The 20,985-nt window shown below is 66.7% G+C and overlaps 8 protein-coding genes across 8 annotated transcripts; 4 read left to right on the top strand and 4 right to left on the bottom strand.

Moving 5' to 3' along the window:
- The first annotated feature begins 9 nt into the window (after positions 1 to 9).
- On the top strand, positions 10 to 5,478 carry FA09DRAFT_318978 (P-loop containing nucleoside triphosphate hydrolase protein). Its single transcript, XM_025740920.1, has 9 exons — positions 10 to 1,207; positions 1,256 to 2,752; positions 2,804 to 3,981; positions 4,031 to 4,568; positions 4,618 to 4,855; positions 4,908 to 4,975; positions 5,030 to 5,085; positions 5,138 to 5,263; positions 5,333 to 5,478. Exons 1-9 carry the CDS (start codon positions 236 to 238, stop codon positions 5,412 to 5,414), a joined length of 4,755 nt encoding a protein of 1,584 aa, XP_025598251.1. The 5' UTR covers positions 10 to 235; the 3' UTR covers positions 5,415 to 5,478.
- FA09DRAFT_330130 (hypothetical protein) lies at positions 5,429 to 7,458 on the bottom strand. Its single transcript, XM_025742476.1, has one exon. The coding sequence runs from the start codon at positions 7,094 to 7,096 to the stop codon at positions 5,588 to 5,590; it is 1,509 nt and encodes a 502-aa protein (XP_025598252.1). The 5' UTR covers positions 7,097 to 7,458; the 3' UTR covers positions 5,429 to 5,587.
- A 950-nt stretch (positions 7,459 to 8,408) lies between these two features.
- FA09DRAFT_330131 (DNA repair protein) lies at positions 8,409 to 10,041 on the top strand. Its single transcript, XM_025742477.1, has 6 exons — positions 8,409 to 8,516; positions 8,588 to 8,658; positions 8,773 to 9,156; positions 9,282 to 9,442; positions 9,510 to 9,528; positions 9,581 to 10,041. Exons 1-6 carry the CDS (start codon positions 8,485 to 8,487, stop codon positions 9,934 to 9,936), a joined length of 1,023 nt encoding a protein of 340 aa, XP_025598253.1. The 5' UTR covers positions 8,409 to 8,484; the 3' UTR covers positions 9,937 to 10,041.
- FA09DRAFT_346125 (cation efflux protein) lies at positions 10,008 to 12,549 on the bottom strand. The gene is made up of 7 exons (XM_025744730.1): positions 12,334 to 12,549; positions 12,243 to 12,275; positions 12,135 to 12,187; positions 11,920 to 12,084; positions 11,462 to 11,612; positions 10,384 to 11,411; positions 10,008 to 10,326 (listed from the first exon to the last, which is right to left on the bottom strand). Exons 1-7 carry the CDS (start codon positions 12,380 to 12,382, stop codon positions 10,144 to 10,146), a joined length of 1,662 nt encoding a protein of 553 aa, XP_025598254.1. The 5' UTR covers positions 12,383 to 12,549; the 3' UTR covers positions 10,008 to 10,143.
- Positions 12,550 to 13,281: 732 nt separating this feature from the next.
- On the bottom strand, positions 13,282 to 15,187 carry FA09DRAFT_343383 (permease of the major facilitator superfamily; the record flags this gene model as incomplete). Its single annotated transcript, XM_025744596.1, has 5 exons — positions 13,282 to 13,889; positions 13,949 to 14,052; positions 14,112 to 14,476; positions 14,532 to 14,691; positions 14,745 to 15,187. 5 exons carry the CDS (start codon positions 15,185 to 15,187, stop codon positions 13,429 to 13,431), a joined length of 1,533 nt encoding a protein of 510 aa, XP_025598255.1. The 3' UTR covers positions 13,282 to 13,428.
- Positions 15,188 to 15,941: 754 nt separating this feature from the next.
- On the top strand, positions 15,942 to 17,611 carry FA09DRAFT_34680 (hypothetical protein). The gene has a single exon (XM_025744775.1). It carries the CDS (start codon positions 16,302 to 16,304, stop codon positions 17,403 to 17,405), a length of 1,104 nt encoding a protein of 367 aa, XP_025598256.1. The 5' UTR covers positions 15,942 to 16,301; the 3' UTR covers positions 17,406 to 17,611.
- Positions 17,612 to 18,323: 712 nt separating this feature from the next.
- FA09DRAFT_34688 (hypothetical protein) lies at positions 18,324 to 19,137 on the bottom strand. The gene has a single exon (XM_025744780.1). The coding sequence runs from the start codon at positions 19,061 to 19,063 to the stop codon at positions 18,656 to 18,658; it is 408 nt and encodes a 135-aa protein (XP_025598257.1). The 5' UTR covers positions 19,064 to 19,137; the 3' UTR covers positions 18,324 to 18,655.
- Positions 19,138 to 19,264: 127 nt separating this feature from the next.
- FA09DRAFT_330137 (hypothetical protein) lies at positions 19,265 to 20,782 on the top strand. The gene is made up of 3 exons (XM_025742478.1): positions 19,265 to 19,666; positions 20,195 to 20,391; positions 20,627 to 20,782. Exons 1-3 carry the CDS (start codon positions 19,331 to 19,333, stop codon positions 20,745 to 20,747), a joined length of 654 nt encoding a protein of 217 aa, XP_025598258.1. The 5' UTR covers positions 19,265 to 19,330; the 3' UTR covers positions 20,748 to 20,782.
- Positions 20,783 to 20,985: the final 203 nt, after the last annotated feature.

Below are 20,985 nucleotides of genomic sequence, written 5' to 3' on the forward strand. Positions count from 1 at the left end.
TCACCACCACAGCCGGACGCCAGGACAGCCAGTCAGGCAGCAAGTTGCTCCGGACCATCGCTACAAGCGCAGTGCGCTCCGCTGCGTCGACACAGCCAGCGGCCAGGCCGACAGGCTCGCCGTCGCCCGTGCTCGTGCCGAGCCGCCGGCCGGTGTCTTCGCATCGGGGCGCGTAAGAGTCACGTCCAGTCATCGAGACAGCGCGTCGCGAGACAGACCGACCAACTTCGATAAGATGGACGTGCTCGCCGCTCGGGTGGCAGCCCCAGCCCCCCTTCTGAGCGCTCCAGCCATGTTGCAGCTCTCGTCGTTCGCATCCGCCATCGACGCGCACATGCTGCTCAACGCGTCGCTCGCCGTCGTCTGGCTCGGCTCGCTCTTCTTCCTGCTGCCGTCGCGCCGCCGCGTGCAGCTCGAGGAGGACAGCGCCGAGCAGCAGGCTGCAGCTGAGCGAGCACAGCGCCTCGCCGGCACCGCCATCGACGAGCCGCAGTTCCACGCCAGCGTGCGACGCTCACGCGCTGCGCTTGTCACGCTCTGCGGCTGCGCTCTGGCGCTGCATCTCGCACAGGTCATCCAGCGGCCGCCATCGACGTGGCAGACTGCGACGCCTCATGCCGTCGCGATCGCACTCTGGCTCAACATGCTCGTCCTGTCCGCACGCGGCCACTCGCAGTCGCGCTTCGGCAATCTGGCGCACCTCTTCTCGCTGGCGTGCATCTTCAGCGGTGTGCGCATCTGGGACCTGCTGCTACCGCCAAAGCCGCGCCACGGTGTGCCACCGCCAGAGGGCTACCTGTTCCTTCCGCCACTGGAGGTCGCCTCGGTCTCGCTGTCGCTGCTCGCGGTCGCGCTCAGCGGCACGGCTCGTGTCGGTCCCGCCCGCGAGTACTCGCCGCTGCCGGGCAAGGAGCCGCCGCGCCCGGTATTGCCCATGGGCAGCGGAGGTGCCTCTCTGTTGGGCAGGCTCTATTTTGCCCACTGCTTCTCCGTGGCACGCCTGGCGTGGAAGAAGGGCTACCTCGAGCCGACCGCGTTCAGCCTCATCGATGGCTCAAACAAGGCCGAGCTCCTCTACGCCGATTTCAAGCGCACCTATGCCGAGGCGGTCGCTACGCGGCGTGTGCAGCTGCAGGAGAAGGTCGGGGATCTGCGTGCTGCCTGGCCGCTGATCAAGGCGCTCTGCCGAGCGAACGCAAGCCGCCTGGTACGTGAGACCTCTCTCTGGTTGTGGCTGCGCTGACGGACCGGGCAGATCGTCTCAAACATCCTCGCCTTCATCGGCGGCATGGGCTTCTACGCTCCAGCGTTCTGCACCAACGGCCTGATCTCGATTCTCGAGCGCCAGACAGAGAAGAGCAGTGGCGGCGAGCGCGCCGAGCAAGGCCTGATCTTCTGCGTCGGCCTCTTCGCCGCCATCGTGATCCAGTCCAACATCCTGGCGCAGAGCTGGATGGTCGCAATGGCCGAGCTGCCGCAGCGCATGCGCGCGCAGATTACGACGAGCGTGTACGCCACGGCGCTGCGCCGCAAGGATGTCACGGCGACTTCGACGGCTGCCGAGGGCGACGCAGACTCGTCGGACGACGCATTTGCCTCCAAGGCGCAGGTCATTACGCTCACGACTGTCGACGCGGCGCGCATCTCCGAGATTCCAATGTCGCTCCAGATCCTCCTCATGTCGCCCGCCGAGCTGCTCGTCGGCGGCTACTTCAGCATCAAGCTGCTCGGCACGGGCGCGCTGCTCGGCTTTGCCTCGTCGCTCATGCTGCAGCCGCTGGTGCTCGGCATCGGCAAGTACATCATGCGGCGCACGACGCAGCTGCAGAAGAAGCGCGACGAGCGCGGCGCCATGCTGGGCGAGGCGCTGTCGGCGATGCGCATGCTCAAGTTCAACGCGTGGGAGGACGCCATGTCGCGGCGCATCCTGCGCGTGCGCAAGGATGAGCTGGGCCAACAACGCAGTGTGTGGCTCGCGACTATCCTCAACCAGCTGCTCTTCAACTTCACGCCGACGCTCGTGACGCTCGTGGCGTACGGCTACTTCAGCCTGGGCGAGGGCCGTGCCCTCACGCCGTCGGTGGCATTCACCGCCAGCGCCGTGCTCGCCGAGCTGCGCTGGGCTTTTCTCAACATCCCGCTCGGCGTCAACCAGCTGTCGCAGGCGCTCGTGTCCCTCGCGCGCGTGGCACGCTATCTGGACCGGGCTGAAGACGACCTCGTGCCGCTGGCGCCAAGCACGACGCTTGCCGGCAAGGTCGGCTGCAAGGACGCCACGATCGCATGGCCGCGCACCGGAGGTCCGGCGGTGCAGGGCAGTGCTGCGAGCAGTGCGGCCTTTGCCCTGCGCTCCGTCTCGCTCGAGGCCGTGCCGGGCGCGCTGAATCTCGTCTGCGGCAAGATCGGCGCCGGCAAGACGCTGCTGCTGCTCGGCCTCCTTGGCGAGTGCGACGTGCTCGACGGCGAGGTGTCGTGCCCGCACACCCCCGCCGATGCCATTCCGCTCGAAGGCAGCGCCGCGAAGGCGACTGGCGCCTGGCTGTGCCCGGACCGATCGGCGTACATGCCGCAGGCCACGTTCCTCATCAACGCCACGGTGCGCGACAACATTCTGTTCGGCACAGAGTGGGACGAGGTGCGCTATGCGGACACGCTGAATGCCTGCGGCCTGCTGCCGGACCTGGCGATCCTCGAGGACGGCGACGAGACGGAGGTCGGAGAGTCGGGCGTCGGTCTGTCCGGCGGTCAGAAGGTAAGCGGACCGGAGTGCGCCATTGACGCCGAGCTGACGTCTTCATTGTAGGCCCGCGTATCTCTGGCGCGCGCAGTCTACTCCCGTGCGCAGACGCTGCTGCTAGACGACCCACTGTCGGCCGTCGACGCGGCGACTGCTGCGCACATCGCCGCGGAGCTCTTCTCTGGCCGAGGCTACCTGATGGAGGCCCGCACAGTGCTGCTCGTCTCGCACGCCGTCCAGCTCGTCGCTCCCCACGCCGCTCAGGTGGTCGTCCTCGATGGCGGCCGGGTGGCGTACGCCGACACGTCCGAGGCGTTCCTGCGGTCAGACTTCTACAGCGGACTGATCGAGGAGGCCGAGGAGGAGGAAGTCAAGCCCGCTCACGAGGAGTCAGAGAGTAGCTCTGGCACCTCGACGCCGTTCGAGAAGGCCGCGACGCCGCTGCCCACGGCAAAGAAGGCCGGCAGCAGTGCGCCCGCGAAGCTGGTGCAAGAGGAGAAGCGGGCGCGCGGCGCGGTGCGCGCCGCCATCTACGCCGGCTACCTTCGAGCGGCAGGCGGCTTGTTGGCGTGCGCAGCTGTGCTCGGCAGCTATGCCGCAGCCGCACTGTTCGCCCTCGTCGTGCAGTATTGGCTGAAAGACTGGACAGCCGATGTGATTGCACCCGTGCGCCAGCACTCGGACGCCTGGTGGTTCTGGCGCTGGGCTGGCATCTCCGCCGTGCAGATTCTGCTCTGGACCAGCCGCGGCTGCATCTACTTTGCCAGCCTGGCGGCGTCGCGCCGGCTCTTTGACGCCCTGCTCGCCACGGTCCTCGGCGCGCCGATGCGCTTTCACGAGGCCACTCCGCGCGGGCGCATCCTGAACCGCTTCAACGAGGACATTTCGGCAGTCGACTCGGGCCTCGTCGCAGTGCTCGACAAGACGATTGAGGCAGGCTTTGTAGTCGTGTCGTCGTTTATCGGCGTGTCGGTCGGCTCGGGCGGCCTGACCTTTCTCCTCGCGACAGCGCTGCTCTCGCCGGCGTACATCATCCTCGGCGGAGCGTACGCCGCCGCCGCTCGCGATGCGCGCAGACTCGCCTCGACGAGCACGTCGCCCGTCGTCTCGACGTTTTCGGACCTCATCAGCGGCGCGGCTGTTGTGCGAGCGTTCGGCGCGTCCAAGCACGGCATGGCGGCGCTGATGCGGCGTCTCGACGAGGCCAACTCGTACACGGTCTGGGTGCCGCATCTGCAGCGCTGGTGAGTGAGCGCACGTCGCCAGTCGTGGCATCACTGACGTGCTCTGCAGGATCGGGCAGCTCTTCATGACGCTCAGCGCATGCGCCGTTTTTGTCGCCTCGCTGGGCATCTTGCTCTCGCCGAGTGTGTCTGCCGCCCAGGCCGCCTTTGCGCTGGGCTTCCTCATCACCGTGCCCGAGCGCCTGCTGCACCTCATCTTCCTCTACGCCAACCTCGAGCAGAAGCTCGTCAGCGTCGAGCGCGTCGTCGAGTGGCTCGACGAGGTGCCGACCGAGAGCGCTGCTGAGGAGGAGAGCACAAAGATGACGCCTCCAAAGGGCTGGCCGACAAGCGGCGCGGTGGACGTGAGCAAGCTCTGCGTCTCGTACGGCCCGGACCTGCCGCTCGTGCTCGAGGACGTCAGCTTTGCGATCCCTGCAGGCACCAAGCTCGGCGTGGTGGGAGCAACTGGATGCGGCAAGACGACGCTGGCGACGAGCTTCTTCCGCATGGTGCTGCCGCAGAGCGGCTCGATCCGCATCGACGGCGTCGATATTGCGCAGCTGAGCCTCAACGACTTGCGCTCGAGCCTGCAGATCGTGCCTCAGGTGGGTGTCGCAGCGCAGCCGGAAGTAGCCTCGCTGACGTCGCCTGCAGGACCCGATCGTCTTGTCTGGCCCGTTGCGCAGCACCGTGGACCCCTTTGAGGAGTACGCGGATGCCGAAGTGCTGCAGGCGCTGCGAGCCGTGCACCTCATCGGGCCCAGCGCGGAGGCTGGAGCGGGCGCAGTAGAGAATTCGGCTTCGGGCGGACACAACTTTGCAGACCTCTCCTCGGAGATCGCAGAGGGCGGCGGGAATCTGAGCTCGGGGCAGCGGCAGCTGCTGTGTCTTGGTGAGTGAAGCGTACTGGGGTCACCGCAGACATGCTCACACAACAGCATCAGCACGCGCGGTGCTGCGCCGCTCCAAGTTCATCGTGTTCGACGAGGCGACTTCCTCTGTCGATGCTGATGTGAGTACATCGGTGCACATCCCTGGGCGCACCGCTCACTCGCTCTCTGCACAGACGGACGCCAAGCTACAAGAGACGCTGCGTCAGACCTTTGCTGAGTCGACGACGATGTGCGTGTCCCCCGGCCCTGTCGCCGCGTTGCGCTCACTCCTTGGCCCACAGCACCATCGCGCACCGTATCCGCACCGTCGTCGACGGCGATCTCGTGCTCGTCATGGATCGCGGGCGCATTGTTGAGCTAGCAGCGCCGCACGAGCTGCTCGCGCGGCCGGAGAGTCGCTTCTATCGGTGAGTCAAGTAGTCCTCACACACTGAGAGCATGCAAGCATGCTGACATCCCCCGTGCTGCGGCGCCAGCCTCTGTCGAGCGTCGGGCAAGGCCGAGTTCCGCCTGCTCACGAGACTGGCGCAGGAGGCGGCGCAGCGGCGCTCGATTTAGAACACAGGAGCATGAAAAAGGGGGGGAAAGGAGAATGCAATTAGACGCCCTCGCCGACTTCGCTCAAGGTGCGGGTGACACGTGTGGCGAAGGAGTGGACGCGGAGAAGGGCAGCGAGTGCGTGGGGTGAGGGGGGTTGGGCAGAGCGTAAGGGGACGCAGCGTCCTGCCTGCTCAGTCCGACGAGAAAGTGCGTCCGAGCGCCAGTCTCGCGGCAGCGTCGCCCAAGTCGTGGCAGCTGCCCTTGCTGAGCAGGCGTTGCATCGGCCTCGAGTTGGGACGATACGTCGAGGGCGCCCTGCCGCTGCTCTCCTTGCCCGAGGCGGCCTGCTTGAGGTGCGGCTCCGAGAGGACGATGGGCGAAGAAGTGTCTGCCGAAGCGGCGGAGGCGAAGGTGGTGGCGCTGCTGTCCGAGTCGTAGCCCTCGCTCGAGCTCGAGGCGGCGAGGGAAGGGCATTCGTCGCCGCTTGACGTCGAGTAGTCCGTGGCGGCTGAAGACGTCGAGTACTGCGTCGCTGCCGAGCTGGCGCTCTCGCTGCGACGATGTCCCTTGCCCACCGTGAACGAGGAAGCAGGGGACAATTGCAGCTGGGCATACACTGCGTCCCATCCCTCCAGCGCCGCGACAGGACGCGGAGTCTTGAGTGCCGCCTCGAGCGACTGGAGGAAGCTGGCGTGCAGACGGGGCGTCGGCTCGTCGAGCGCCAGAGGCTGCTGCTGCTGCTGCTGCTGGGCCGCGCGCTCCTCGTCGGAGGAAGAGGAGGGCGAGAGCGAGCCGGGCGGCGAAGAGAGGAGCAGCACGGGGCGCAGGCGCGAGCGCGGCTGCACGGCCGGACGCGCGTCGCGAGACGTCGGCGTCGTCGCAGGGATGCTCGAGGCGCGCGTAGGCGTGACGGGCGAGTCTGCCGCCAGCGCATCGAGCGCCAAGGTCGGAAGAGGCGGCGGCACCGAGCTGGCCGCGCGCCGGCGCCCGAAGCGCGTCGAGAGACGCTTGGTGCGCGAGCAGCGCGCGTCGATGTGTTGGGCGAGGTAGAGCGGCGAGAGCGCCTCGTCGGCGCTGGAGACGTCCAGGGGCGCATCGGCGGCAAGGACGTGCATCTCGCTGTCGGAGAGAGTGAGGGCGTTGCTGCGCTTGCGCCCCAGCCGCGGCGTGGGCGACGGCGGCAGCGCCACGAGCGCGGCCTCGGGCAGCGCGGCAGGCTCTGTGCTCACAGCGTCGACGTGGTCGTGGAGCTTGGGCACGGCCTTGCGTCTGATGGCCGGGGCGAAGCGAGCGCGCGGCGGCGCAGCGAGCAGATGCGCCGCCGAGACGGTGGCGACGGCGGCGCGCAGCCGGGCGAGGTACCAGGCGTCGGACTCGAAGGGATCACTGGGGAATGCGGCGTGCTGCAGCGCCGCGAGCGAGGCGACGAGCTTGGCGTCGGCCACCTCCATCGCCAAACGCTCAGAGGAGACGTAGTAGAGCGGGACGAAGTCGGAGCTGAGCGCGTGCTCGGTGGCGGAGTCGAGAGAGGAGAGCGAGTCGAAGCTGAGCTTCGAGGCCGAGGCACTGTCGCTGCTGGTCGGAGGCAGCGAGATGTCGTCGTCGACGTCCGCGCTCGGCACGTGGCGATACTCGAGCGGCGCCTCGTACGCCGCAATATGGCGGCCGCGAGGCGAGGTGCGGAAGCGGCGCAGCGGCATGGCTAGGCTGAGTGTGGGAGATGTCGAAAGGTGGGGCCAAGGTGGAAAGAGGCAGAGCAAGAGAGGGCACGACCAGCGTGGGAGTGTGGAAGGCGAAGCAAAGAAGCAAAGGCGAAGCCGGACCTGCCGGTGGGAGAAAGAAAACGGGGCGCGAGAGAGAGAGAGAGTGTGTGGATGGTGGTGGAGAGGAGGTGAAGTGTGCGGCGCTGTGGCGAACTTGCTATCTCCCTCGCTGCAGCTTGGCCATACAGCTTCGAACCTCAGCCTCAAGCTCCAGAGGGCGCTTCCCGCATAGCATTCGAAGCGCATGCCGGCTCAGGAGTGGGCGGGCGCAGGTACAGCCATCTGGCGCAGGGGCCAGGCGTGGAGGAGAGCAAGGAGGCTAAGGCGCGAAGGCGGAGCGCGGCGCAACCCAACTTTAGCGCCGCTGCGCCCAACGATACCGCGTGGGAACGCTGCGCCCACGCGCGCCCGGCGGCGGCGCAGGGGCCGAGGGCCGGCTCCGAAGTCTCTCCTTCGCCGGCCGTGCCTTATTGCAACTGCCTCGCAGCTCGGACGCCGAGCTCAGGGGACAGGAGCAGCGTGCCGCTCTTGGAAGGCAGCCGAGGCGGCAGGCTCCTAGCCAAAGAGGAGCGTCGGCGGCAATAGAATGTGACCTGGCCTCACCAGCACGAAGGCCGAATGTGCTTGCGCCGCTGCGTCGGGTCTCTTGGGCGCAGCAAGAGGGGCGAGGGCCCACAGTGTGAGATCTCTTCCTTCGGCGCTTGATGCTCTGGCCTATCACACGACCTGCCTGACGCTGAGGCTGGTGCGGGCGCGCTGGACTCTCTGCCCCCCTAATTGCGGCGCCTCTCGTGCGGGCACAGACATGTCTGCCAGTAGCGAGTGCAGCTGCCTGCCACAACAGCGCCTGCTGTACAGCACCAAGTCGAGTGACATGAGACAACCATCTCGATGGCTTTGCAGAGCGAACGCCGCACTCGCCGCAGCAGACGTGAAGAGAGGCGGCCTTGCAAGCAAAGCCGGCGCTGCTGTCTGCAGGAGACGCCCTGCACTGCATCGCTATGCCGCCATGAAGCGAATGGGCCAGGCTGCGTGCCATCCTCTCCCCACCACTGCAGCGTCTCGCTTGCGCGGTCAAGTTGACCTTGACGCTGACGCTGTGAGGCCTCATGCCCAGAGGTGAGGCACCCTCGACCGCGGCCAGACGACTTGCGGCAGATGCGCGTGGGAACACGCGGCGCGGCGCCTTTTGGCAGCGGCGGCCATGTGGAGCAGGCGGCATCTCGCGTGGCCTATTTCTGTCTCGCCACCACCACCACCACCATCGGCACCTTCATCCCTCTCGCTCCTCTCTCTCTCCACAGAAAGAGAGCACAGCCCGCGACATGCCGCGCACGCCGCCGCCGCAAGCTGGGCCGTGAGTTGGTGGGCTGAGGGGGTGGTGCTCAGAGCTGCATGGCCGCAGACGGCTCATCTCCGCACCCGCAGCAGCAGCTCGGCGCGCAACCCGCCGCCGACGCCCGAGCATGTGCGTGTCATGCAGGAGAACCGGCTGCGCGGTGAGTGTGGCGCGTGGAGGATCAGATGTGGTGGCGGCAAGCGCTCTTCGTGGGCGGAGTGGCGACACGAAGTCGGGGAATCGCAGCAGCTGACGCTCCACCTACCCGTTGCAGCCAAGGCCCGTCTGCAAGCCCTCGCCGCTGCGCAGAACCCCGAGCTGCAGCTGAATGCGCACGGCAAGCGTCCCGCCGGTCCTCTGCCTCTCGAGCGCGGCGCCAACGCCTCGCTGCGTGCCGACGTGCCCGCCTCGACGCGCAACGCCAATCTGCCCGACGAGCAGACGCGCGTCTCGCCCTCAAAGCCTGCGGTGAGGGATGATGCGCCGCTGCCGCGCGACAAGAGCCTGGGCAACTACATCGAGTACGACCTCAGTCGGCTGCACAATTCGAAGGGTGGCTTCTTGGTGGAGGAGGATGAAGGGTCGAATCAGACGGCGGAAGAGAGAGCGAGGGCGAGGGAGAGGGAGCTGGAACGCATGAGGGATCAGATGGAGCCTGGTGAGTCTAGACGCACCAGTATGCAGACGAGTGGCAGGGAGCACGAGAGCCTCGCTCGTCTCGCTCGTCGGTGGCGATGTTTGTTCTTGCATGAGCCTGCTTCTCACACACCCTTCTCCTCTTAGGCGTGACGCTGGATCCCTCGAAGCGCGAAGTGTGCGTCGAGTGCGCCTCGCGCGAGCTCGACGACCAGCTGCGCCGCGTCTTTGGCATCTTTGTGTGCCGCGCCTGCACAAAGAAGGTGCCGGAGAAGTACAGCCTGCTCACAAAGACGGAGGTCAAGCAGGTGGGTCCAAGCGATGTGCGGCGGTGCGCGCAGAGATGTGCTGACGCCCCCGTCCTGTGTGCGCCAGGACTACCTGCTCACTGACGGTGAGTGGCACATCCGAGCGCTGCAACGCCAGCGCTGACACCTTTTCACCAGCCGAGCTGCGCGATCCCGAGCTGCTGCCGCACCTGCTCAAGGCCAATCCGCACAAGGCGACGTACTCCAACATGATGCTCTTCCTGCGCAGCCAAGTCGAGGCGTACGCGTTCAGCGCGGCAAAGTGGGGCTCCGAGGAGGGCCTCGACGCCGAGTTTGATCGGCGCGAAGATGAGAAGGCCAAGAAGCGCGGCAAGAAGTTTGCCGCGGGCCTCAAGGAGCTCAGGCGACGCACGATGAACAACGTCTGGCAGCAGCGCAAGGACGAGGAACATGTGCATGTCTGGCAAGAGAGCGCAGAGGGCGACAGCCAGACGTGCGAGTGCGGCGCCGTCATCGACGTCGAGGTGTTCTGACGTGATCACCCAGTGCTGCCCCCCTTCTCGGCTACCTTCTCTGCGCTACCCACATCCCCACGCTGTATTCTACGATCTAGCAAAGCATCCATTCGTCACGCCGTGCATCCGCCTCGTCGCAGCGACCATTAGAGCGTCCCGTTCGATCCCACAAAAGAAGGCGCGCCTCGCAGAGGCAGAGAAGAGCAGAGGGAACGGCCCACGGCGCTAGTGCGCGTGGCCGTCGTGGTTGCTGTGCGTGGAGCGCGGACGCGAGGCCGAGCCGGACGCCGACGGCGACGAGCCGCCGGCGGCGAGCGTGCTGCCCTTGGGCGGCGGGCAGCACGACTCTTCGGCGCAGCTCGAGCCCTCGGGGCCGCAGCTGATGAGGCAGGCCGTCTCGTTCTGGGACTGAGGGAGGGAGTCAGCGAGGCTCAGCAATGCCATGCCGCCGCGCGTGCCACTCACCAGCTCGGCCTCGACCAGCGTGCCGGCGGGCGTGATGAGGCGGCCGTGCTCGTCGGTCTCCTGCGGCGCCACATCGACGCCGCTCATGCGCGCCGCCGTCTTGAGGCCGCCGCGCACAAACTCGGGCTGGATCGTCGCGGCGTGCACGCCAAACGAGTGCAGCACGTTGCGCAGACGCTGCGCAATGTGCATGTACCGCTCGTCCTGCCCGGGCCCGCAGTCGACGAGCACGTGCATGCTGGCGATGATCGTGCTCTCGCTCAGCTGCCACACGTGCAGCTCGTGGATGCTGATGACGCCGTCGGTCTGCACGAGCATCTCGCGCACCTCCTCGAGCGGCACGGAAGGCGGCACGCCCTGCAGCAGGATGAACGACGCCGACTTGACGAGCGGCAGCGCAGAGGAGAAGATGATGATGGTGATGAGGAACGAGATCGCCGGGTCCGAGTAGAAGCGCCACCAGTACGTCGTCTCGAGGATGAAGAGGCCCGAGGCGATGACGCCCACGTTGCCGAGCGCATCGCCGAGCACGTGCAGGAAGACGCCGCGCATGTTCATGCTGCCGTGGCTGTGGCCGCCGTGCGAGTGTCCATGGTCGTGGTCGTCGTGCGGGTGTGCGGGCGCAGCCGCCTCGACGTCGTGCGAGTGGCCGGCGTGGTCGTGTGCCTCCGTCGCGCCGTAGCCCGCCGCCGGCGCCGCGCCGTTGAGGCGCGCCGACTCGTCGCGCTCGTAGCCGAGGTCCTGCGCCGCCTTGACGACGTAGGCGCGCGTCTGTGCCGGGTGGCCGTACAGCGACGTGACGCTGTCCTCGCGGTGGCGCGTCTGCACCGCCGTGCTCGTGCTGCTCTCGCTCGGCGCCGCCACGTCGCCCTCGGCGCGCGGCGACGGCGGCGCCTTGACGGGCGCGTGCGAGTGCGAGTGCCCGCCGCCGTGCGAGTGGCCGTGGTCGTGGAAGAGGAAGAGGCCGACGATGTTGCTCGCCAGGCCGAACGAGCCGACGATGACGACGAGGCGCGGGTTCGACACCTCTGTGCAAGCATCAATAGGGGCACTCGGTGCAGGGCACGCATGTACGCACCCGTGATGTTGACGGCACGCTCAATCGCCTCCATGAAGATGCTGAAGCACAGCGCCAGCAGGAAGACGCCGTTGACGAGCGCACCGAGGATCTCGGCGCGCTGCCAGCCGTACGAGTAGCGCGCGTCCTTGGTGTGCTCGCGCGTCGAGAGCTAGCAGAAAAGAATGAGCCTTGGCGGTAAGGGGACGGTAATGGCTGCCAGGTAGCGGACACGCGCAGAGAGCTGGCTCTCCCGCCCGCAGGTCTGGGCCTTGCTGCGCCAGGAGGGCCCTAAGAGGGACAACGTGGCGACGGGCATAGCGCTGATGCTCAAAAGCGAGCGTCCGCACCTCACCCGGCGCGGCGCACCGGCATGGCACGAGGAGCGGCCGCTCGTGTGTCGCGCTTCGCAAGTGGCGTCACCAGCCAACGAGGCGTCTGCTGCGCTGCACCGCCAGCCGGCGCTCCTGCCGCTTTACCTGACTGGCTTCCACCTGGCCGTTGCAGCTAAACGTCTGCACCCACTGCACAGCTGCAGACGCCAGCCAGCCATCTGCGCCCATCTGCTGCGACCCGATCTCTCCGCTGCTTTTCGGCGTACTCACCCGCAGAGCGTACAGCGCGACGATGAGACTCATGACATCCTGCGCCGTGTCAGCTGGACGCCGCAGTGGCGCATGCACAGCACACGCACATTGAGCATGTGGAAGCTGTCGGCCACGAGGGCCAGCGAGCCGACCGAGTAGCCTAGCGGACGAGGTGTGAGCGCAGGCGGCCCGAGCGCAACAACACGGCGACGCACCGACGATGATCTCGACGAGAAAGAAGACGACATCTGCGGTGCGCTCCTCGTGTGAGCAATACAAGTGGCGCACTCCGCGCGAGGACCTCACCGATGATGAGCAGCGTGATGATGCGCGCCTCCTTGCCAAACGACACCATGGTGGGCGCAACAGGGGCGAGGTGCAGCTGAGACAAAGGAGTCGAAGGAGTCCGGTCGCTCGGGTCGTGAGCGTGAGAGCCTGAGCTGCAGGAGCGAGCAGCGAGGCAAGTGAGGAGGAGAAGCGCAGCGAGTGGCTGCTGCGAGGAGAGAGGTGGTGGTGAGAGGCGCAGCCGTGACGTGTGCTTCGGCGCAGATCAGCAGCCTTCGAGCTTGGGCCGCCTCGCCCTCGCCGGCCGGCCGCAAGATCGCCTCGGCCGCCGATGCAGGGGCGACGCCACACAGGCGCCGCGCCGCAAGCCTGCGCAGCACTTTGAGATCCAAAATCCCGGCGCGGGCACGTGACATGCACCGCCGGCACAGCCGGCCGTTTCTGCCAGTGCCATGCAGCGCAAGGAGCTCGAGAACCACCGAAGGACCCGTTCTTCATGCCACTACTTCTCTGGGGTCTCTCAAGCTCGGCCATGCGGGATTTTGATCAGGACCATCGAGCGCGAAATGCGAGAGAGGGCGCTTGCGGAGGCACGCGCGGCGCGCGGCGCGCCGCACTGCGCAGTGCGCAGCTCGGGCCCGTGTCACGCGCATTCCAGCTGCGTGCCGTCGTGTTTTGCAGCCTGCTCCACGAGCACGCGCGACTCAGACACTTTTTCTCGGCAGGATCCGCTCGAGAAATGAGCATTGCAGTCGTACGACGGGTTCAATTTTGTGCGCTCTGCACATGTGAAGCTGCGCTGGAGGCAGCGAGGCGGGGGGCGGTGCGCGCGGAGGCGCGCGCCCGGAGGCTGGCCTCGTCTCGCGCGTCGGAGGCGACCCAGCGTCCTTGCTGCTCACTAAATGATGCCGAAGACACACACAAAGCTTCACACGAGAGGCAGAGGGGAAAAAGTCTCAATTCGCGTGACGCAAGAGGGACTGCTCGGCGCACAGAGGTCGGACAGTCGCGGACCGGGAAAGTGGGGTGGTGGTAGCAAAGGGATGAAGACAACGGGCTCGGAAGACGCAGGGCGTGCTGGAGAGAGACGCAGAGCGTGCTCTGGGTATCACAGGCTCAGAGTTGGCGACGGAAGTCCGCGTGATCTTCGATGACGAGCTCTCCGCGGTCCGCCTTGCGGTTCTGGAAGCGGAAGTAGAGCGTCTGGATGAGCGTGATCGCGATGGAGATCGAAGCCATCGCAAGAGTAAGGTGTACGCCGGTCGAGTAGTGAGGTGCCTGCTTCTGCGTGAAGGCGAGACCCGATGCGATGCCGCCGAGGCCGCCTGCAGCAACCACCAATGCGGAGGTGAAACTTCGCTTCGATGCCTTGCGGATCGAGATTTGCGAGAAGCCGGCGACGAGCGGCACGGCCGTGTTGCAGCCGGCGACGGCGAGCATGACACCAAAGTAGCGGGCACCGACGGAACGCACGTAGGTGTAGAGCACCGTGCCGATGATGAGGAGGAGGAAGGCGAAGGCGATGAACGGCGTGCGCGTGCGCGTCCGGTCGCTGAAGTAACCGCACGCGATGATGACTGTGGGTGGAAGGAGGTATTAGCGAGGCTCTGAACGACTAGAAACCACGAATACTCAGTTGGCAAAGCAAACGCATAAGGTGGAAAAACGAGGATCTGGCTAAGAGCACCGCTGAAGCCCATGCCCGCGAGAATCTGAGGCAGGAAGTACGAGAGCGAGTAGCTGCGAGGAGACAGGGGTCAGCTGACGCGTCGACGGCGCAGGCGCGGAGCATGACTCACCTGCCGAGCGTGGCGGAGAAGAACTGGACCGCGAACGAGGCCAGGACGGGGTCCATGGCGTACTTGCCCGTCTTCTTGAGCGTGAGCTTGTCGGGCGTCGCGTCGGCGCGGTCCATGTCGATGCGCGCGGCGACCATGGCCTTCTGCTCGGGCGTGAGGAACTTGGCCTGCTCGGGGAAGGAGACGAGCGTGAAGAAGCCGACGACGCCGAGGATGACGGTGGCGATGCCCTCGAGGAAGAAGATGGAGCGCCAGCCCTCGCCGAGGTAGCCGCGCGTGCCGACGAGGCGGCGCTCGACGGGGTACATCTTGATCTGGGCGAGGCCGTAGGCAATGATGGCAGAGAGACCGGAGGCGAACACACTCTGTGGAGGGCCAGCTGTGAGCGAGCGAAGCACGGCACGTGCACAAGCAACGCACGAAGGAGTAGAAGATCGAGACGCGCTTCTGCACCTCGTGGCGGAGGTACCAGGAGCTGAGCAGGTAGACGGCGCCGGGGAAGAGGGCGGCCTCGAAGATGCCGAGGATGGCGCGCATGGCGATGAGGTGGTCCGCGTTGCGCGACAGGCCCATCATCGTCCTGGAGGGAGCGTGAGCGCTTGGCAGCGGGAATGCAACTGGCTCGCGACTCACATGACAATGCCCCAGAGGAAGGTGGCGCCGCCGAGCCAGATGGGCGCACCGAACTTGCGCATGCCAATGTTGGAAGGTAGCTCAAAGACTATGTACGTCGGGAAGAAGGCGAGCACGGCGTACGAGTACTCCTGCGAGCCGGGGCGGTTGAGGCCGAGCGACGCGCCCATGCCGGCGGCGCGCGCGAGGGAGATGTTGGTGCGGTCGATGAGCGACACGGCGTAGAGCGCGGCGAGGATCGGCACGAGGCGGAAGTCGATGCGGCGCATCGTCTTCTTGAGGAAGGCCGGGTCGTAGCCGTCGTTGATGTGGTCGCGCGTGACGAGGTGGCCGACCTTGTGGCCCTCGACGTCGCCGTCGCGCGGCTGGTAGCCGGCGGGCACGTCGATGTCCGACGTCTTCTCGTCGGACGCGCGCGTCGTCTGGGGGTGGACAGCCTGCATGGTGGGAGAGGCGGGCGAATGGAGGAGGTGCGGGGGTGCGGGGTGAGGCGGCGAGGCGGCGCCTCTTATACGTGCGTGCGAGAGGGCTCGGCGGGCGGACATGGGCGGGCGCGATGCACTCTACTCGCTGAGCCGCCGGCGCGCTGCCGCTGCCGGAGCCGTGGCGGCGCTGCCATCTGTCTCGCCTGCAGGGAGCGGCGGGAAGCCACTCGGAGGCACGGCGGCAGTGCGCTCTCGCAGAAAGTGCAGAAACGACGCGGAGAGGCCCGCCGAGGAGGATGCGCCGCCCGTCTCTGCCGCAGGGGGGCCTCACAGGCGCACGCCGGCAGCATGCCGCTCTGCCCTCCAAGCGGAGTCTTCACCCTGCCCTGCATGTGGCGCTCGCTGGTCCGCGGACGTCCGTCCAGCAGGTGTGGGGAGCGGAGTCGTTTGCCCGCTGGCATGGCTTGGCAGGGCATCGCTGCCGCGCTGGCCAAGTGCTGCAGCACGGCACCTCGCCAGCCGCGCTCGCTGCGCCGCAAGTTTGCGCGGGAGCGCGGCGGATCCGGGGAAGGCGCGCGCCTCTGGCTCGTCCAGTGCCGCTGGCGCCCGACCCCCTCGCACCCGTCCATTCGCCGCCCGCGGTCCATCTCAGCACGGCAGCGGGCCCGTCTCCCGATGTGCATGTGCTGTCAGCGGGTCATGCGGCGCGCGCACAAGGCGCCGACGAGCTTCCGAGGCGGCGCTGCAACGGGCGTGTCATCCGTGCAACGGCCGTCGCTTCCTCTGCATCGCTGCACTCGCTCGCTGCCGCGGCCTGCTGCCCGCCAAGCACGGCCAGCCGGCGTCTGCGCCGTGCAGCAACGGCACTTCCCCGCGCACCCCCTCCAGCCAAGCCCTGCCGCCGGCGACCCATCCAGCCAGGCCCTCTCCATGCGGCTAGTGCCCTCCTGCGCCTCTGCCTGTGCCTTGCACCGCTCCTGCAGCCCTGACGGGCGCACCTGCAGAGGGCTGTGCTGACTCTGACTCGACTGGCAACGCGGCCAGCACTGTCCCCTGCCCCTTCTTGCGCCTCGGGCATCGTCCAGCTGTCGTACGTGCAGCATGCCGGCGTATCCGACGGCGCAGCGGATGCATGTGGCGTGTTGAGCAGCCGCTCTCTCTGCTGACTGCGTCCCTCCGTCGGCGGCTGACGCGCCACGTCGTCGTGTCCCTGTCCGTCGAGCACCACGCGCCTACACTCGGCCAACTCCGCCGCCGCTCCTCTCACCCCGCACTCGACACAGGATCTCGAAGGGAGCCGACGAGGACCCCGAGCTGCCGGGCGTTGTCCCGCCGCAGAACAGCAGCTCAGCCACCCCCGCATGCCGCACGCTGTGCTTGTTCTGACGCCGCAGCGGAGGCAGACGCGGAGGTGCGGCTGGCGGGCATGCAGGGCCCTGCTTCTTGCTGTGCATTCCGCACCTCAGCCCATCTCGTGGTGCCCCAAACAACGCCGATGCACACTGCACACGCTCTCTTGGACAGCAGCCCGACAGGTGCAGCTCGGCCATGCAGCAGCAGCCTGCAGCAGCATGCAAGCCGCTGCCTCCCGTCCGTAAAGCCGCTGATGGCCGCGAGCACGATCTGGGGTGGCGACGCCGCGGGCCTGTCGACCCTGCCAGACGCTCAGGCCTGCGTTGCGGCGAGTCCAGCCTCAGGCTTGGTCCGGCCAAGGGCACGATTGCAAATTGCCGTGGCCTTAGCGCGTCCTCGCAGGCACAGGCGCCGGCTGTGGCGCCTGGGCAAGCGTTCCTTGATCATGCGCCGGGAGCCTTGCTGGTCTGCTGCTGCTGGGCTCTGTGCTGGCCCGCTTGGCCGTCGCGTCCGCCTGATCGCGGCCTGCGCCGCCAAGATGAGGAGGGAGCCTCGATCCGCTCCTCTGTGCCGCTATTCCCGCGGCGCGAGGTCCAAGCCTTGCTGTGAGGGCAGCGCACTCCACGGACATCCGGCCGTCATGCTCTGCGCATGTCCTGTACCATGCCGGCGTGTTGCGGCTTGGGAGGTGCCTTGCAGTCCCCTGGTGCCGGCGGTCAGGGAAGGGTTGCAGGCCAGTCGTCCTGCGCTGCGCATCTCCGCCATGCGCGCGCCGCGCTGTCTGGCCGACCCCAGCCGCGCAGCCACTCCGCCACGCGACACCCGACACCGAGCAAGGCGGAGTACGATGGCTACCCCGCAATGTCTACCCTCGCAGAGATGACGCGGCTGCCTCGGCCCGACGTCGATGCCGAGGCCGAGGTCGTGTGCGCAGTGCGGGGCCCCGTGTGCTGAGGATCGAGGAAGATTGGCTTATAGAAGCGACGAAGGAACTGGCTCCAGCTGGGGCGCGGGCGCCCGCAAGAGCTGGAGCATCAGCAGCCACAGCCGGCAGGTGCGTAGCCGACGGATGCGAGAGGGCTTCGCACAGCAAGCAACTGCAAGCCTGCGATCCCAACTCCAGCATCGTGCAACCTCGTAATGGCAACCCGGCTGGGCCCTTCGGCATCGCCGACGAACATGCTTAGGTAGGAGGAGCCCGAAGCTTTGACGACCACGCGGACCGCAGCTTTCTGAGCAGCTATGTTCCTAGCCGCTCTTGACTGCGATGGCCCGCAGTCGAAACGTATTGCTCCTCAAAGGTGAGCAGCGTTGAGACTTCTTGCGTCGACGCCGGGCGAGGCTATGTTGCAACGACGGCGTGGAAGAGAGAGCATCTGAGGCGTCTCAGAGGCTAGGCGCGTCCTCGGCAGCCGGCAGGCGTGGAAGTTTGAGCTCAAGTCAAGAGCCTGCGCGACATGCTGCGACATCGAGGGCCGGTGGCTTTGACGGGTCTCGATGGGCCGCAGCGTCCGACTTGACGCAGCGAAGCGCTCTCGAGACGTCGCTATCCTCGTTCTTCGCGGATGCACGCTTCGCCTGAGACGGGGCGTAGCAGTAGACCAAGGTCTTGGAGGCAACGTGCACGCCAGCGGCTCCTCGAGCAGGTCGGCTGCGCGTGTAGCGACTAGAGGACGGCAGTTCGACTTGCTCGGCTCGCCTGCACCCGTGAGGCGCTCAGATCCTGGATGAGCAAACGAGGAGAGTCCCCTGAGGTAGCAGCGGAGGTCAACAAGCGACCAGGCGAAGCCGCACCACGCGCGTGAGGGGTGGGAGCGCACCTCCCTTCCTGTGGGTCATGGCCGAGTCAGGGGTAGCGCCCGCCGCACTCTAGCAACACGAGGACGAGAGGAGGCAGCCGGCTCCTGAATAAGCTCCTGACGCTCGAAGACGATTCAAAGTGCTTCCGGTCGCCGGTCCGGGTGCCGGTGCGGTGGGCCTGGACCTCTTGCGCCCCTCTGCTGCAGTCGGCTACTCGGCTTCGACGCAGCGAGCGATGCCGGGGTCTGCCCGTGAACTGCAGAGCCTTTCTGCGCTTCCGAGCGACGCTGGACGTGCGGCGTCGGCTTGACGTCGGTGGGACTCCCAGCTCACTCACAGCGGATGTATGCGTGCAAATCGGGCCCGGTCGGACCTTGCGAATGCAGCGTCGCAGCGCTGGGCAGCTGGTTGGCGGCGCCGGTTCCTCACGCCGCGTCGTTGTCGCTTTGCGGTCGAGCACGTACCGAGGCTGCGGCCGTCGGCTGCCAGCATCGAGGGCTCGTCGAGCGAGACAAGATGGCACGTCGCCGGCAGGGAGAGGCTGCAGCGAGGCGTGTGCATCTCGACGACGTCTTGGCTCGAGCGGCCGCTAGCTGGCCACGCCCACCCGAGAGTGTGCCAATGTGTTGCTCGACGCGTAGCGCGCCTGGTGTCAGCTGCTCCATCGAGCCAAAGGGGGGGGGGGGCGCTCGCATCGTGGAACGCCGTTCTGAAGGGCGCGAAGAGCAATAGATGAGTCATTCAGAGATTATGAGAGTATTACGAAGCGTGCAGGCGAAGCGAGGGTGGCTGGGAGTCGGGTGATGGGGTGGAGGTCGGGAGGCAGGGAGAGCCAGACGCGTGCCTGACGCACGCCACGTGGCGGCGTCGCGCTCGTACCTCGCCGCGCCGCACCAGCCACCTCGAGCCCCTCGCGCGGTCGTGTGCGTCTCGCACCTCCTTCCCGCATCCACACTCACGCCTCTCTCACGACCGATCACGAACGGGCGACGCCTTGTGCCGTCAGCCATGCCCACGATGCTGCACGTCATGACTCTCCTGCCGCTGCTGTTCCTGGCGCTGCTGCCCTGCATCCACGGCGCCGCGCTCACGACTGTGCTTGCGCCGCAAGAGCGCTCCTGCTTCTACGCCTGGGTCGACAAGGCCGGCGAGAAGGTCGGCTTCTACTTTGCCGTGCAGAGCGGCGGTAGCTTCGACATTGACTACCACATCGCCAGCCCGAGCGACAAGGTCGTGCTTGAGGGACAGAAGGAGCGGCAGCTCGACGTCGTCTTCACGGGCAACGAGGTCGGCGAGTATGCCTTCTGCTTCGAGAACGACATGAGCAACTTCAACGAGAAGATGGTGAGCGCGCTGAAGAGATATGAATGGCGGGACGGACGAGGCACGGGTGCGAGAGATGGGCTCAAGCGGATGGATGCAGCGAGGGCAGACCGTGAGGCACGCCGGCCTTGCTAGAGAGCTGCAGACGGACTGCTGCTGCCGAGAGGGTGGATGCAGCGAGAGTGGACTATCAAGACATGCTGGTATCGCGAGATAGCGGCAAGCGATCTGCCGGTGGTGTGGACCTCGGCTGGATGGCAGATGGCCGGCTGCGAAGGACGGCGAAGCAGACTTGACGTCGTGCGAAGGACGAGCGGGAGATGCGCTGCCGGACGCGCCGAAAGCAGCATGGCGTCGCAACATCACGGAGCGCATGGCGCAATAGCTCGGACAATGCGTCATGGCGCCAGCACGCGAGCAGGCAGGGCTGCGAGCGAGGCAGGGGCAGAGATGCTCGCGCTCAGAACGGCACCTCTGCGCATCCCTCTGCGTATCCCTCTGCACACGCTTTCCCCCGCCATTGCAATACGCTGACGCATCCTCCCTCAGATCGACTTTGACATCACCGTCGAGTCCGAGCCGCGCCTCGACGCGCCACTTTCGGGCGCGGCGCTCCTGACCGAGCACTCTGCGCCGCTGGAGGACAGCATCCAGAAGCTCGACGGGCAGCTCACGCAGGTGCAGCGCACGCAGCGCTACTTCCGCGTTTGGGAGAACCGTGGATTCAGTACCGTTCGGAGCACTCAGTGAGTTGAATGGAGCGGCAGAGATGGCGCGAGATAGGGCGTGGATGCAGCGATGGCCCAGCAGCGGAGATGAGCCGTGCGTGTACGCCTCTGGCTCGCGACATTGCTCTCGCATGCGCTGGCATGTGCAGAAGAGCCTCTGCGCCGTAAAGCCTCGACACCGACGTTGCTCGGACCGCCCACAGCGACGCCCGTGTCTCATCCCACGTGCTGACGCCCTTTCTCTCTCCTCCAGATCAAAGCTGCTGTGGTACAGCATCATCGAGTCGCTGGTGGTCATCGGCCTCTCACTCGGCCAGGTGCATCTCGTGCGCCGCATGTTCGAGAAGGGCAGCACGCGGCGCTACCGCGTGTAGAACACTGGTGCGGAGGAATAGACGAGTCTGCTTTACGGCTGCTGCTGTGCGAGTGCGGAGAGGGAGGTGCGTGCAGGTGTGATAGCGCAGTGTCCTTGAGCAAATGGCGTTCGTATGAGCTTGCAGGCGGCTGAGTGGCATGCTCGGGCGCAAGCAGTGCGATCACGCAGAGAGAGGCCAGGCGCCTCATAGTTTCGCAACAGGTCCTGCGCCTGGATCATAGCGACACTGAGCGAAG

Source organism: Tilletiopsis washingtonensis (genome assembly GCF_003144115.1).
Source record: "Tilletiopsis washingtonensis strain MCA 4186 unplaced genomic scaffold FA09scaffold_11, whole genome shotgun sequence".
Taxonomy (NCBI): Eukaryota; Fungi; Basidiomycota; class Exobasidiomycetes; order Entylomatales; genus Tilletiopsis; species Tilletiopsis washingtonensis.

Bases quoted from the DNA above. Each gene is read 5' to 3' on its own strand.
- FA09DRAFT_346125 (XM_025744730.1), bottom strand. From the start codon at position 12,382: ATGGTGTCGTTTGGCAAGGAGGCGCGCATCATCACGCTGCTCATCATC. The intron at 12,188-12,242 runs GTGCGTCGCCGT...CTCGTCCGCTAG, and splicing joins TCTCGTCGAGATCATCGTCG to GCTACTCGGTCGGCTCGCTG. The intron at 11,412-11,461 runs GTGCGTACATGC...ATGCTTGCACAG, and splicing joins GCGTGCCGTCAACATCACGG to AGGTGTCGAACCCGCGCCTC.
- FA09DRAFT_330137 (XM_025742478.1), top strand. From the start codon at position 19,331: ATGCCCACGATGCTGCACGTCATGACTCTCCTGCCGCTGCTGTTCCTG. The intron at 19,667-20,194 runs GTGAGCGCGCTG...ATCCTCCCTCAG, and splicing joins GCAACTTCAACGAGAAGATG to ATCGACTTTGACATCACCGT. The intron at 20,392-20,626 runs GTGAGTTGAATG...TCTCTCCTCCAG, and splicing joins AGTACCGTTCGGAGCACTCA to ATCAAAGCTGCTGTGGTACA.
- FA09DRAFT_330131 (XM_025742477.1), top strand. From the start codon at position 8,485: ATGCCGCGCACGCCGCCGCCGCAAGCTGGGCC. The intron at 8,659-8,772 runs GTGAGTGTGGCG...TACCCGTTGCAG, and splicing joins GCAGGAGAACCGGCTGCGCG to CCAAGGCCCGTCTGCAAGCC. The intron at 9,157-9,281 runs GTGAGTCTAGAC...TTCTCCTCTTAG, and splicing joins GAGGGATCAGATGGAGCCTG to GCGTGACGCTGGATCCCTCG.
- FA09DRAFT_318978 (XM_025740920.1), top strand. From the start codon at position 236: ATGGACGTGCTCGCCGCTCGGGTGGCAGCCCCAGCCCCCCTTCTGAGC. The intron at 4,856-4,907 runs GTGAGTGAAGCG...CAACAGCATCAG, and splicing joins GCGGCAGCTGCTGTGTCTTG to CACGCGCGGTGCTGCGCCGC. The intron at 5,264-5,332 runs GTGAGTCAAGTA...CTGCGGCGCCAG, and splicing joins CCGGAGAGTCGCTTCTATCG to CCTCTGTCGAGCGTCGGGCA.
- FA09DRAFT_330130 (XM_025742476.1), bottom strand. From the start codon at position 7,096: ATGCCGCTGCGCCGCTTCCGCACCTCGCCTCGCGGCCGCCATATTGCG.
- FA09DRAFT_34688 (XM_025744780.1), bottom strand. From the start codon at position 19,063: ATGACTCATCTATTGCTCTTCGCGCCCTTCAGAACGGCGTTCCACGAT.
- FA09DRAFT_34680 (XM_025744775.1), top strand. From the start codon at position 16,302: ATGTGGCGTGTTGAGCAGCCGCTCTCTCTGCTGACTGCGTCCCTCCGT.